This window comes from Sphaerodactylus townsendi, linkage group LG01 (genome assembly GCF_021028975.2).
Source record: "Sphaerodactylus townsendi isolate TG3544 linkage group LG01, MPM_Stown_v2.3, whole genome shotgun sequence".
Taxonomy (NCBI): domain Eukaryota; kingdom Metazoa; phylum Chordata; class Lepidosauria; order Squamata; family Sphaerodactylidae; genus Sphaerodactylus; species Sphaerodactylus townsendi.
The window spans coordinates 47,361,016-47,375,244 of record NC_059425.1 but is presented as its reverse complement, the minus strand read 5'-3'; the positions used below and the strand labels follow the sequence as shown (position 1 = coordinate 47,375,244).

Genomic DNA, 14,229 nt, shown 5'->3' with positions numbered 1-14,229 from the left:
GTCGATTAGTCCAAATTTAAGTCAAGATGCGCTAGAAAATTCCACAAGTATAATGAGGATGATTAGCCAACCAGAAATTTTTAAAAGTGGAGAAACTGAGGTGATATTAAGTTACACTTCTCATATTCCACACTCCATTAAGTGCCACATATTAGTTGCACCAAAGACTACACACAAGAAAATATGCTGTAGGCTACAGGAAGAGCATTATTTCTTAAACCTGTTAAACAGAGGAGAACAGAACACTCTTGCATAGAAGACCAATGCAATTCAACTATGTCTTTATAGAAGCAGCAACATGAATAAGCAGGCAAAACCTTGTAATTTTAACAGGCCTATAATTTTCTGTGGATCAGGTTGCTAAGAGTACCTATAATCAGTTTTAGAACAAATGATAAATTCACATTTCACAAAGATTTCCTGAAACCAGGGATTCTGGAGGCTAAACTAATCTTGTTTGATTATCTGACCATAAGTACTCACTCTATTACCTACACTTTTGAGATGCTCAGCTTCCTGCATACAGAACAAACAACTTGTTTTTGCCCCACACAAGCTGTTGTAGGCATCAAAATGGCAAGATCTATAACCCTTTTATTAAAATATCTGGTAACTTGAAACCAAGATTTGTCAGAGATCATTAGCATTTAAAACACCTCTGCATACCCTTATTAAGCAGAAATGTTTTATGCATTAGACACAGGAAAATATTCTAATGAAACAAACAAGAAAAGATACCTTAATCCAACAAGATTGCTGAAGGAATACTGAACTTTGTCTGCAAATTTCCCAACATTGGTATTATATTCAGTATTGTATCCTCCTGAGAAACGCATCTGAAATAAGTCTGAGAAAACTAAGTATTAAATAGTTGTAAGAAACACTTAGTATTTAGAGAGCAACAGCTATGTAAAAAGCTACTACTACCAATGGGTTTTAAATTAGAATAAGAGAACCAGGAGGAAAAAAAATATTTACAGTAGTATTAACTTCTCAGTCAAGAAAATTATGTAGTGGGTACCTTTATTTTAACCCAAAAAAATGGCCATCCGCCACAGCTGACTTATGCCAACCCTAAATGGCTTTTCAAGACAAGAGGGCATTCACAGGTGGCTTCCATTGCCTATCTCTGGGTCACGTTTCTGGTATACCTTGGAGGTCTCCCATCCAAACACTAGCCAGGGTCATGGCTATATGTGGGTGACTGGTCTAAAACCACCCAGAAAGCTTCCACGGCATGAGTGGGGATTTTACCAGGTTCTAGTCCAACACCTTAACCACTACATCATACTGGCTCTTGCTCTAAAACATTGAGAACAAAATGGTTAATCCATTCATTAGAAGTGAGAAGGTGTCTTGGACATGGTAGTTTGTAAAAGGAGTTGTGTACAGACATCTAGATTTTTTTCTACAAACAGATATACTCATGACACTCTTACAGTAAATCCAGTGTTTTTATGTATGTGGCCATTACAACACAAAAAAGGAATACTTTTCTCACAAGATACTGTCCTGGCTCTCTTCCCTTATTGTACAGAGTATGAAAAATGTTTGGAAGGGAATCTGCCTCCTCTACACTTTATGAGATAAAGGCTCTGTTCTTATTAAAGCACGAAGCAGTCAGGATCACCATCCATTGTTCACACAGACTAGTTCAACTACAGTTGGGATCTGCATGGCAACAATTCAGACATTAGACTGTCAACCAGTGATGAAAATGGCCAAACATTTTTCACACTTGCAATACTAGAATTAGGGAATGTTACACCCACATTAGCTTGATGCATTTTTTCCCAGTTCAAAGGAGAAACTGACCAAATTAAAATCAGCAATCTTTTCATTGCTCAGTAGTGAGTGGTCACCCTGAATTTAGGCCAACTGTCATCAATTTCAGTGGAACTAGATTTGATTAAGTTAACATCTGAATCCTAAATATAACTTCACAGTGCATTCCCAAACTTCTACAATTCCAGTTGACTTCAACAAATTTGCCCTAAAAAGATTACTGAAACTAGATTCCCCAGTTTGTGTCAAACACAACAGAATTAAGTACATCAAAATGTATCCAGGATTTAAAAGTTCACTAATGCAAGAGTAGGAACATGACTTTGGCAACCTGCGAACAAGAGAGATTAGCAAAAACTAAAACAATTCCCTTCTGTTGCTTTTCTCTTTCCCTGTGAAAAGTCTATAAAGTCTATAAACCTATGACTACTGCCTTTATACACATGCCCTTCTTTGGGACGTAATAAATAGGCTGGCAGAGAAAAAGAGATCGTTAGGATAGGTATGCAATTCAAGTTTCTATAAAGACGCTACTAGCGGCTACTTTAAAAAGAAGAAGTATATTTCTGTTGTTCCTCCCGCCAGTCTAAACACATTCACCGCCTTCCTTGGAGCCGTTTCAAACCAGCACGTTAGAGGCAACCAGAAGAAATGTTGCTTGGCTGCCTGCTCGGGAAAGATCCCGCTGTTCAGTCTGAATGGCACCAACCAATTGCTGGGCTCCTACATGGCGGGGGGGGGGGGTGTTAACTGTTGTGCGGCGGGCGCAACGCTAAGGAGGATGCAGGGACGAATATCCTTTTTGCATGCGGAAAGACCCGATGAGGCCTTGGCAGCACACGGCTGGCGAGGGCGCGTCTCCGGGCGGCCACTGCCTAGCCCACTCCCAACAACTCCGGCGAACACAAAGGAGTCCCCGGACTGGCTAGGCGCTCCTGCTGCACTTCTCACTCACACACGTTCACCATCACAGCCTGCCTCGTCCCCGGCACAAGTTTTGCAGCGCCTCGAGCCACACAGCGCAGCGGCGGACTAAATGGTCGCGCGTTTCTCGCACGCGTAAAAAGACGCGGCGCTCTCCCAGTTTGGGGGTGAAAGCACAAAGCGAGGGTTGCACGGTTCGGTACTGCCTGCGGCAACCTGGGACGAAAGCACCCGGCGGGCGCGGGACCCCGCGAGGGACCCCTGGCCTGTGCCTTGCCTCGGCGAGGAAGGAGAGAGGCGACAGACCACCGGGCAGCAAAGCAGCCGACGAAGGAGACCCCTCCCTTCCCCTCCCCGCCGCCCTCCCCGACGACTCACCCAGGAGCAGCAAGACCCGCACCGCGCGCGCTATCTCCCCGGCCATCTCTGCTGCTCGGCTCGCTGTCTCTGCAGCGCTCGGCCACCTCTGGCGCCCGCTCCTCACGCCTCCATGCTTCCAACACGAAGCTTTCCACCCGAGGCAGCCCAGCCGCCTAACCCATCCCGCTCCGCCCCTCACACACCCGGGACAAGGAGGAGTTTCCGGCCGAGAGGAACCTCCCTTCGCTGTGCAAGGCGAGCCGGAACCTCCGTGTCCACCTACCTATTCCCCCCCGCCTTTCTCCTTGCAAACCACCGGCCTCGCTGGCGGGCTGGCGAGCGACCCCTCCTGGATGAGGTGGGCTTTCTTAGCGGGAAGTTGTGTTGGCTTTTCACCTCACAGAGCACGAAAGCGGGTCTCAGACAGTCAGACTTTATGATTCCCCCGCTCTGAAGGGTCTTCTTCTGCAAGCCTCTGTTCCTTTCCCTATTGGGGGTCCAATTCAGGGCCTTCCCGCAAGGCTGTTCGGTGGCAAGAAGGGAAATCTTGCCCTCAGTCGGCTTTGAACAACTTGTGAGCATCGGCAACCACAGAGCACACAGAGAGCTCTTGGCACAGCCTTCTGGATGCCTACAAAACTGGGTTTGCCTGTGCATGCTGGAAGCTTTTCTGCCCGTAGGGGCTGGTTCATAGGACTGGCTCATCTCAAACAGAAGGATTCTTATGCGATCATCCTGCACTGATGTGTTCAAGTGTGAATAGATAAAAATGGTTGTGTTCTGTTTTTATGGAATGTTCAGCTCACAGCACACCTATTTACCACTGTGGGGCAGTTGCCATAAGGCAGTTGCGCAATTTGGGGTAAATGTAGAACTAGTGTGTTGCAAGCTGGATTGCCGGTTTGTGATGAAAGTCAGTCTCAGATGAACTGAAGGTAGTTACCTGAACCAACCTGGTGATGTGAATTGGCTCAAAAGAGGAACAAAAGTAGGAATAAATACTTTCTTTAAAATGTATCATAGGGCAAATTCCCACTGAAAATTTAATCTAGATACAAGCAAGTTTCAAAAGAATTGGCACCTTTTCATCTAGGTTCCAACATCCTCACTGCAGCATGTTTCTAGTGAAGATGTCTAGGCCTACCCCTTGGGGGGGGGGGGGCTGCTGTTAAGAGTGCAATTGTTAAGCTAGCAGCACCAAAAATTCAGAGTATCTTTAGGAGACCCTTCTTATGATATCACCCAGGTTTGGTGAAGTTTGGTTCATGGGGGCCAAAGTTATGGAGCCTCAAATGTGTAGCCCCCATCTTCTATTAGCTTCCATTGGAGTGTTTTTTCAAAAAGGTCCAGGAAAATCCCGTGATAGGGGGCAGGGAGTGCCAGAAATGGGACTGATCTGTGTTCTGCAGTTCAGCAGTGGGGAGACTGCGAGGAAACCTGGATATTTCGGGTGACTATCCCAGGATTAATCGCCAGTGGGAAATCGCCCAATCACGGAACTATTTGTTTCAGATTCCACCTCTTGCAAAGAAATATTATCAATCCCCAAATCTGCTGTCTCCAAACAGAAACTTGGGAGATATCTGTGCTTGATTTCACCAAACATCATCCTCTTGGTGGGAGAAAGAAGTACCTTACAGTCCAAAGCAGATCTTTTCAGAATTTGGCATAGGTCTATTCAGTGGGGTTTAATTCCAGAAACATTTGTTTAGGATTGCACTGTCAGTTTTCCTTTATTTGTAGGTCTCTTGGGTACAGCATACCTAGTTTTCGCAGGAAAGAGGCTGAGGAGTCACCCCATTGTATCTTTAAAGCAGACTGTCCCAGACCTCGAAAAGAGAAGTTGGTTTCAAGTTTGTGGGCAGAGTTGACTGAAAATAGCTTCCTTGGGGGAGGAAACTATAAACCCTCAGGGAAGTAATAAAGAGATTTTCATTTCCTGCCAGTCACAAGTATCTTACCAGATGCCTAGAGATCCAACCCAAATCCTGTAGTAGTCTCCCTGCTCCATACTCTCTTATTTTAACCAATCAGAAGTAAAAGCTGGAAATGCAGAACATGGAAAGGCAGTATCTTCTGCAGTACAAAATTCTGTTCTGCCTGAGGAAGTATTTGGGAAAAGTAAAAATATTGCCATAATTAGATTATTCTTTTTATTTATTTCTTTACGTTATTTATTGTCTGCCTTTTCCTGCCTTTCTCAGTGAAACTCAAGGCAGAATACATGGTGTAAATCAAATACAATCAACAGCATGAAACATCCAATAAAACAGTGCAATGGGATGAGCTTTCATGTACTGTAGAGAACTTGTTCAGTTACCTATGAACGCTCCTGCTAAAGGAAGCTTGCAAGTCCCTGAGATGGCACAGTGAGGGTCCTGCCCACCCCCCACCTCCACCCCCCGCACCCGTCTTGCTTATTTTTACCTTGTGCATATTCTTTGAGATAAACAAGGCAATTATCTGTTAGCAACATACACAACATTGGGGTGCTGTGTGGTTTCCAGGCTGTACATAACATTTCCTAACGTTTCACTTGTGGTTCCATTAATGCCATATTGGCATGGCTGGATTTTAACCTGCATTGCAGTCTCCTGCTTCAGGACGTTTTACAAGGGGCTGCTAAAGCTATTAAGGAAACAAGTCTCCAGACCTTGAGAAGTTTTCCTCTCTCTGATCACTCACTGAGAAGATCAAAGGGCTCTGAGCCCTATTCCATTTCTTGATTGTCTCAAGCTGGGAACAGCAGGGCTAGTGACAGCCCTATTTCCTTTACAGGCTAGCAACTAGGGATGAGGCTGTAAAGATTATAACCTTCATTCATGTTCTCACAAAATCCTTACTGTGTAGTAAATGGTCTTTGTTACCCCAGGGAGTTCACATACTGTTCAGGAAAACTGCAGGATGAAGAGTAATTTGCTGCAGGAATTTGTGGACTGTTGTATATTTCTTTTTCTGATATGAAGTATGTATAAACATCATTTGAGATTTTTTAAAGGGAGATTTCATTCCCAGTAAAGCAATAAAACTAATTGGGAAAGGTTTTAATTCTAACAGATGTGTCTAGTAGTTGCTACTACAGTCTGCTGCTGAACACTGAGAAACATTAGTACCTATGTGCACTAATATTTTCAATAGGATTTTTATTTATTTCATTTATCCTACACTTTTGTTCTCAGTAGACACCCAAAACAGCTTACATTGTTCTCCTATCCTCCATTTTATCTTCACAAGGTTAAGCTGAATGTATGTGACTGTCCCATGATCATCCAACAAGCTTCCATAGTAGAGTGGGAATTTGAATCTGGGTCTCTCAAATCCTAGTCTGACACCAACCACTACAGCAAACTGATATTATTACTAGACAGATAAATTGTTAGGTGTAGTGTGTAATTTTTAATCCTGCCTTTCTCAAGCGTAAGGATGGCACATTGGAATGGTCACATTCTTCCAAAACTGGCTAGTTTTGTGTCCTCTAAGGAAGAGAGGGGAAAGCTACTCCAGATTCCCATGCCACAGTTTCAGAGCAATGTCGAAGAAGCCTTCCTCCACATTGTTGATGTTTTTACCTAGAACACAGGTGAAAAATGCTTTTTTACAATAAGTATAGGGGAAGACTCGCAGAGAAAAAGGCAAGCTCCACATGCAGAATTCCTAGATTGTAAAAGGTTCTGGAGACAAGTACTAAACATGGTTGACAACGAACAACAAAAAAGTACCATGTCCTTTTAACATGAGTATAATGCTATGTTATTTACCTCCATGCCATGAACAGCTTCAGCTGCCCATGTCCACCCATTAAGTCTCTATGAAGGGGACTAAACATTTTCCTCCAGGCCTCCTGGCAACCCTAGTACCAGCATTCCCGTCATCCTGGCCTGATCTGTCAACTAGTCCTTGATCTCATGTTATCTTTGTCCTCAGGTATGTTTCCATGTACTGGAATTGTTACTTTTACACCATGAGCCAAACAGAACGCAATAACCCCTGCTTGTTCTGTGATGCTTTTTTTTTCCGAGACAGAAACCAGCACTAGATGCTTCTGTATCTTAGTTCTGCTTTGATCGTTATCTCATTCTGAAGGAGAAAATTGCTTAGGTGGAATTAGGGTCAGTGCCTCACAAATGGAATTCCTGGTCCCTTTGTCTTTCCAGGATACTGCAGTTTAGAATTTCACAGGACTGTGTTGCCTAACCAGGGAATGGTAAAAAATCCCTTCACCACCCTCCCACATAAGACAGAAGGTTTAGCATGACTTTAAAGATAGACTCCACAAGAGCTTATAAATCTTATGATGCAATTCTAGGCAGTTATGCTCTTCTAAATCTGCAAAAGTAACTCTACTTAAAATTGCACTGTTAGATAGGAGGTGCTGGTTGTTTGTAAACCAAGCTAGCATGAATGCTACTGGAAAGTTTTCTAGGTCCAGAAAATAAGACATTTTTATTAGGAACAGATAAGCCACATCTAAGTTCCAGTGCTGATGGTGAGGAGAAGCAAGTGAAAGTTACAAATGTTTCATATATCATTTTCTTTTCTGTATGCTGTGCATTAGTCATACACTAGGAAAAGATATAGTAACTGTGAAGTTCAAGTGCCCCCCCCTCACACACACACACTGGTGGCCAAGGGGAACCAGGCAACCCTAATACAAAGAAGAAAGGGATTTAGATATCAATTAATGGGAGAGGTGCATAAAAATAAGAGAGAATGTACAATACGTAGACCATAGGGGAGAAAAATACCTCCTTGGATATGTCCAATGTAACGATATAGGTGTGAAGAGAGAAGTCCATATACCTTATGACTGTTTGGGGAGGCTTTGGCCCACTTGACTCCAATATTTTTGTATGTGAATTTGAACTTCTTATTCTTTCACATGCTTCTCTCTGGCCTTTGCAATGCCAATCCTAAAAAAATTATGTGGGAAATTAATTTCAGAGCAAAACCTGTGGGAAATGAATCTGTGGCCCTGTAGTACAGGAAAAAGATCTAAACGGGAAAAATGATAGAGATCTACACAATTATGCATGGTGTAGGAAAAAGTAAACAGGCATAAAGTTTCTTGCCTATTCCATATTACTTGAAATTGTTGTCACCCAATGATAGAGGAAGGTTGACTATGAAGAATGTAAATAAATAAATGAAATTAATGGGCAAGAGATTCTTAAGAGACAGAAGGAACTATTTTTCCACAGTTCTACAGTATGGTAATAGCATTTAAAAGGGGACTAGACAGCTTTATGATGGATAGATCTATCAATTGTTATTAGTCATGATGTTTAAATTAAACCTCAGTGATCAGATGCAGTTTGCCACTTTATCAGCAGTTACAGGACAGACCATTTGGAGCACCTTCATGCCCTGCTAGTGATCTCCTGGAGGTATCTGCTGGTCTCTGGGAAACCAGATACTGTATTGCGTGGATCCTTGAGATGCCAACAAGCCTGGAGAAAAATGTCCTATCCTTTTAATAGAGGCTCAATGTGTGGAGATGATGAGCTGAAACTTTTTGTTGCATGGAAATAAACAATCTGGTAAATATCTTATTACTAAGTCTGTATTACAGGGTCAGAACATTTTTTTATTTCCAGACAATCGTCTTTTTTTGTGAAAGATGAATTTAATGAATGGATGCAGAGGTGGAGATAGCCAAGGGATGACTCTGAAAAACATGAGGATAAAACTTAAGGGGAGAGGTTGTATGGTGGGCAAAATGGGTGAGGAAGAAAAGTATGTATGGGTCAAGACTTGCAGGGATGAAGCAATACTAATTCAGAATTATCAGTCAAATCTCGAGCTGCAAGTTTTTAGTTGTTTTTTTTATCAGCTTGCACCAACACAGCATAAGACTAATTTATTCTTTTCAATTTTACACTTTTCCTTATTATAGTTATTTATTTCTTCAGTGTCAATGAGATCATTTTTAATTATGATTATGTGCTCCAAAGCGTTCTCAGTTCCTCCCAGTCCAAAGTGTTCTCAGTTCCTCCCAGTTTGGCAGCATCTGGAGATTTTGGAAGTGTTGTATTCTCCAAGTAATAAACATGTCAAATTGCAAAGGAACCACTTGTTACATCACTCCAGACAAATATTGAATTGTTAACTACTATTCTTACACATTTTTATCACAAAGGTTCCCAGGGCACTAGAGCAGCCACAGCTCCAGCACTCCTCCAGATCAGGAGTCTGCACCAGCACTGAAGGGGGGATTCATGGGAGGCGATGCTAGCTTTAGTCAGCTTCCAAAGCCATTTCAGCCTCAGAATGCTCCCAATTACCCCTGCAAAATCAGTGGCATAGCCCACTGTGCTACATAGGCACATATATGGGAGAAGGGGCAGCATCACCACAGTAAAGCCTCTTAAGAGGTGACAAGGGCACAACTACCCCCTCCTCAGGATTGTCTTGAAAATCAGAAAAAGATGTATTTTACATATTACAGACTTTCCAGCTGCTGACAAAAACAGCTTGTGGCTTGAATTAACTATTGCTTTGACATATGTTTAAAACGCCTGTCTTTTGGGGGTAAGGCCCTGTAAATGGTTCCAACATTATCAACATCTCAGACTCAATTAAGAGCACTATAGGTTTAATCATTGCTATTCAATAATAAGCCAAACAAACCATCAAGAATTATATAACACGTTGACTCTCAAACGCTTATCTCCAAAATGTTGTTGGTCTCCAAGGTGCTACTGAACTCGAATCTAGCTCTGCTTCTGTTGATGCAATCACACTTAAAGGTTTACACTTTTTAGGCTGTTTCAGATTTCTGTTATCCAAACTATTTCACTGCATTACAAGATGCCCCATGCTGTTGACTGTATTTGACTTGCACTGTGCAATCTGCCTTGAGTGCCTGTGATGAAAGCTGACAAAAATAATATAAATAAAAAGCCCAGCTCTAAAGTAGGAAATAAATTATGAGGAAGATAGCTTTGTATTATTGCAGTCCATGAAGCAGAACTAAGTAAAAATATTCCAATCTTTTCTCTCCCCACACAGTTCATGAAAGTTCTCTGGGTAACCTTGGGCCACTAACATTCTCTCAGTCTAACTTACCTCACAGGGCTATTGTGAATATAAAATGGAGAGGAGGATATAAGTTGCCTTAGGTCCCCATTGGGGAGAAGAAGGCATACAAATGAAGAGAAATTTAAAAATGAATGTTGTTTGTGTATCTTTTAGTACTGAAAATGTTTGGAGAGAGGCTTAAGTAACACTCATTGTCAATCTGAAATGATTATCTATAGAAATTTGATTTTACGCACAAATAAAAATTGTAAAAACAAGAAAGTTATCTTATTCGCATAGAAAAACACCTGCACAACACCATCCAGTTGCCTGGCATGATCATGGTCCTAAACCTGTGTGGGAAAGACCTAGTGGATTTAGGGCAACTTGTCATCAGCCCACCATGGCTACATATATCTTCAGGCAAGTACCGACTATTGCAGCTGACAAGGTAGTCAGTCCCAGCATGGAGATGATCTCACAGATATAGTTGCTGGTTTTGACTAAAATGATCATAGAGGATACGTCTGCCTGGCAGAGCCAGAGCTGGTGTACAGTGCAGCCCTAAGAAGAATTACTTTAGTCTAAAACCCATGTCTTATAGCTAAACAGTGAGATACTCCAAACAGGATATAACAGCCTTGGAGAGAAGAACAAAGGAGAAACAGAACAACATGGCCTATATCAGATGGGACAAGGGTTGCTAGTCCCCCAGTAGGAGCAGGGGATCTTCCAACCACAGCTCCCATTGCTGCTTTCAGTAGCAGCAGGAGAAAAATAAACTAAAAATGGCTGCCAAGCCTATGATGTGATGTCACCATCTATGTCTCCTTCCAACCCTAGTCTTCTATTGGTTGCAGTCCTGATCAGAAAACCTTAGGCAGGACAGCTAGCTACTGTATATGGGAAACTGAATTGATTGGGGCCACCTTGAGGATGCTCCATGCCTGTAACCTGTTTATATTTGGTAAGCTATTTTAATGAGCTCACATAAGTGCTGTCTTCTATTATCTATCAGTTACTGTATTACTTTTTTTGGAGGCAAGTTTCTCTACTCTGTTTCACATAAATATGTTAGTTTGGTCAGTTGAGGTACAGTGGTTAAGAAAATGGTATGTTTCTACATGAGACTATAGTCCCAAACGAATATGAGAATTATCATTCATTGTACACACTGCCTTTATCAAAACCATTATTTTGTGCATTTATTAAACATAGTACTTTGCTATGAGAGCATTTATCCCAAAATGTATTTTTATTTTCAGACTTTCAAGTGGATGTGGGGAGTAGGGCTAGGTAGGCACTAGGACTCAGGTGGAGTATTCTACAACAAAGAAGGTCCAGCATGCTTTGTTCTGTGCAGGAGGAATGTACAATCTACTGACATCTTTATGTGAAACAGTGTATAGTAATATTTTTACTTGTGTATACCCGGATGAACCAAAAATGTTGAGGTGTACTGTTTGACAGGAGATTAATGATTTGATATAGGAAAGTTAGCTAGACAACTGTGGCTTCTTAGCTGCACACCTGAATCAGACCTCAGTCTTTTGGAAAAATGGCCTGGAGTAAGAGTGTGTCAGATTGTGTGAAAACGCTGGCTGGATCCAGCCCAATGATATTTCACAATTCAGAAATGTAATCCAGTTGGAACCTCCAGTATGCAGAGAATGGGGAGTCATTGCCCTGCACAATTTCTTGCCTCTCCCATAACAGAATTCTGTAAAATATAGAGAAATGCAAATATACAGTCCCAATTATATGCCATCTAGACTTTGAAAATGTGGCATTCAGCCACACAGAACTTTATCTTGATTCACAGCCTTTTAATTTAGATGACTGCTTCATCACTTCTGCCAAGTGCCTTGGCTACCTGCCTCCAATTACTTTCTTCTCAAATATCAAGTTAACAAAAGCATTTTGAGCCTTGCATATTCCCCTGTCATGTTCAGGATAGTCCTGATCATATTTTTTGTACTCATTTGTTTTCAACGTGCCTGTAAAATGGTTGTCTGTTATTCTGTATATGCCTCTTTGTGTTACTGTTAAGGCGTTAGATTAGCCATTATACCAAAAAATTCACTCGCTGAAGCAGGAATTAAGCAACTGCAGGCTCTGGAGCGACGACCAGCGACTTTAAAGGAACAGGATGGGTGAAGTGGATTTTGGATTTCTTACCTGGGAGGATTTCTCAGAATGCCTGTCTAAAACTTAAGAGATCTTGGCTACTTTATTGCAAACTTCAAGAATGTGGGAGGAGCCAGTTGTGGTTCTCCAGCAGCAACCTCTCTTAGAGTAGCCCATGTGGCACTGATTACAGCCCCTGCTTTCCCCCTCGTAACTCCCTCTGTGAGGAATGTGGAGAAGGGAAGGTTTAACTTTAGAAATGTTTTCGGAGATGCTGCAAAGCCATTTTTATCTGCCAGGTTTTTTAATGGGGCATAGACTGCAGGTATATTTTGTGGGGGGAGTTCATTAGGCTTTTAATTTTATTCTGTTTTCAATTTCTGGTCCAAACAGAACCATACTGTTTTCCTAAACTGTAATATTCTACTCCTTTATGGTCATTTCCCCACTGAGAAATTAAATCTAGATACAACCAGGTTTCAAAAGAATTGGCACGTTTTCATTGAGTTTTCACCCTCCCCACTGCAGCGTGTGTGTGATGAGTATATCTAGGTCTATCATGCTTTCAAACAGTGCAACAATCCCCACGATCGCGCGATTGAACGCGCAAACTGCTCAGCAGCTCTTTCTTCCTCATCCTGATTGGCTGTTGCGCTGTGTTGGAGCGTGAATTTTTAAAAACATTTTTTGCGGAGCTACATCACCAGCATGCGTAGATAGACGGTAGCTGTTTTTCGCGCTAAGCTACATTTATGTGTGTCTTCAGTACTCTTTTCTCACACAGCTGCGCTGGAACAAAAGTGTAATTTTAGTTACAGAAATCATGTACCACGCAGCCACGTTTCCACGTAGCCTCCGCCAGCGTGAAACAAAAAAGGGCGGCGCGCAAATCACGCACAGCCCACTGCGCTCTGATTGGCTGGAAGGCTCCGCATCACTGCCAACGGCGGGAAATTAGATCTAGATTGAAACCCCGATCCTCCCCACCAATTTGGATTCTGCACATGTTTTTTTAAAATGTGCACATACGTGCAGGTTCTGAAAAAAAAACCACAACGAAGGGGAGAGAGAGCGCCAGAACCGGGATGAATCCGTGTTCAGAGATCAGACATTGGGAGTTCTTGCTGAAACCTGGTTATTTCGCGTGAGTATCACACGATTAATTGACCATGGGAAGTCGACCTATATTTGACAGCCAATTCTGAGCAAGTAGGTGTTGTCTTTGTAATCTGGATCCTGTTTGGATGTCAGCTGACTCCCAAACCTGTCACTACTACTCAGTGGCGTACCTAGGCAAACTTGAGCCCTGAGCAAAACCTGAGTTTGATGCCCCCCCATGGGCGGCCACCCTCCCCCTCCGTGACCAAACAATTATTTTCTCTACCAGGTCGTTTCAAAGTCACCATCACATTATAGAACATGCCCCAACTAACAAATCTGAACACAGCAATGGGCCATGCCCACAGCAGAAATATTTTTTTGGAAAACATTTTCAAAATGCTTTCAAAATGTTTTATTACTGCTATGAAAACATTTTATGGTGTTGTATCCAGTCTCCCCAATTGGGGGAAACAGCATCACTGTCAATGTTATTCAAACTGGGGACCCCAGATTCTCCCTTTAAGGTGGATTTAAAAGGAGAATCTGGGCTCCCTAGTTTAAACAAGTGATGCTGGAATCCACCCCCAAACAGCATCATTTTCAATGGTGTTTAAACTAGGGAGCTCAGATTCTCCTTTTAAATCCGACTTAAAGGGAGAATCTGGGGTCCCCAGTTTAAACAACATTGAAAGTGATGCTATTCTGGGGTGGATTCTCCCCCACCCTGAAACAGCATCACTTTCAATGTTTAAACTGGGGACCTCAGATGCTCCCTTTATATCCATGCCAAAGGGGGGTTAAATCCATGCCAACCCGGGGGGGGGGGTGTTAAAAGGAAAATCTGGGAAAATTTGGGGGGTGCTTGCTGTCAGGGGTACAATTGTTAAGCTAGCAGCACCAAACTTTCAGGGTATC

The 14,229-nt window shown here is 42.4% G+C and overlaps 1 protein-coding gene across 1 annotated transcript in view; it reads right to left on the bottom strand.

Moving 5' to 3' along the window:
• Positions 1-3,286, bottom strand: part of PTK7 (protein tyrosine kinase 7 (inactive)) — an 88,906-nt gene extending 85,620 nt beyond the window's left edge. Inside the window, exon 1 of the mRNA XM_048482530.1 lies at positions 3,088-3,286. Within this exon, the coding sequence (XP_048338487.1) occupies positions 3,088-3,133 (46 nt within the window). The 5' untranslated portion in view covers positions 3,134-3,286. The remainder of the gene's footprint in view (positions 1-3,087) is intronic.
• Positions 3,287-14,229: the final 10,943 nt, after the last annotated feature.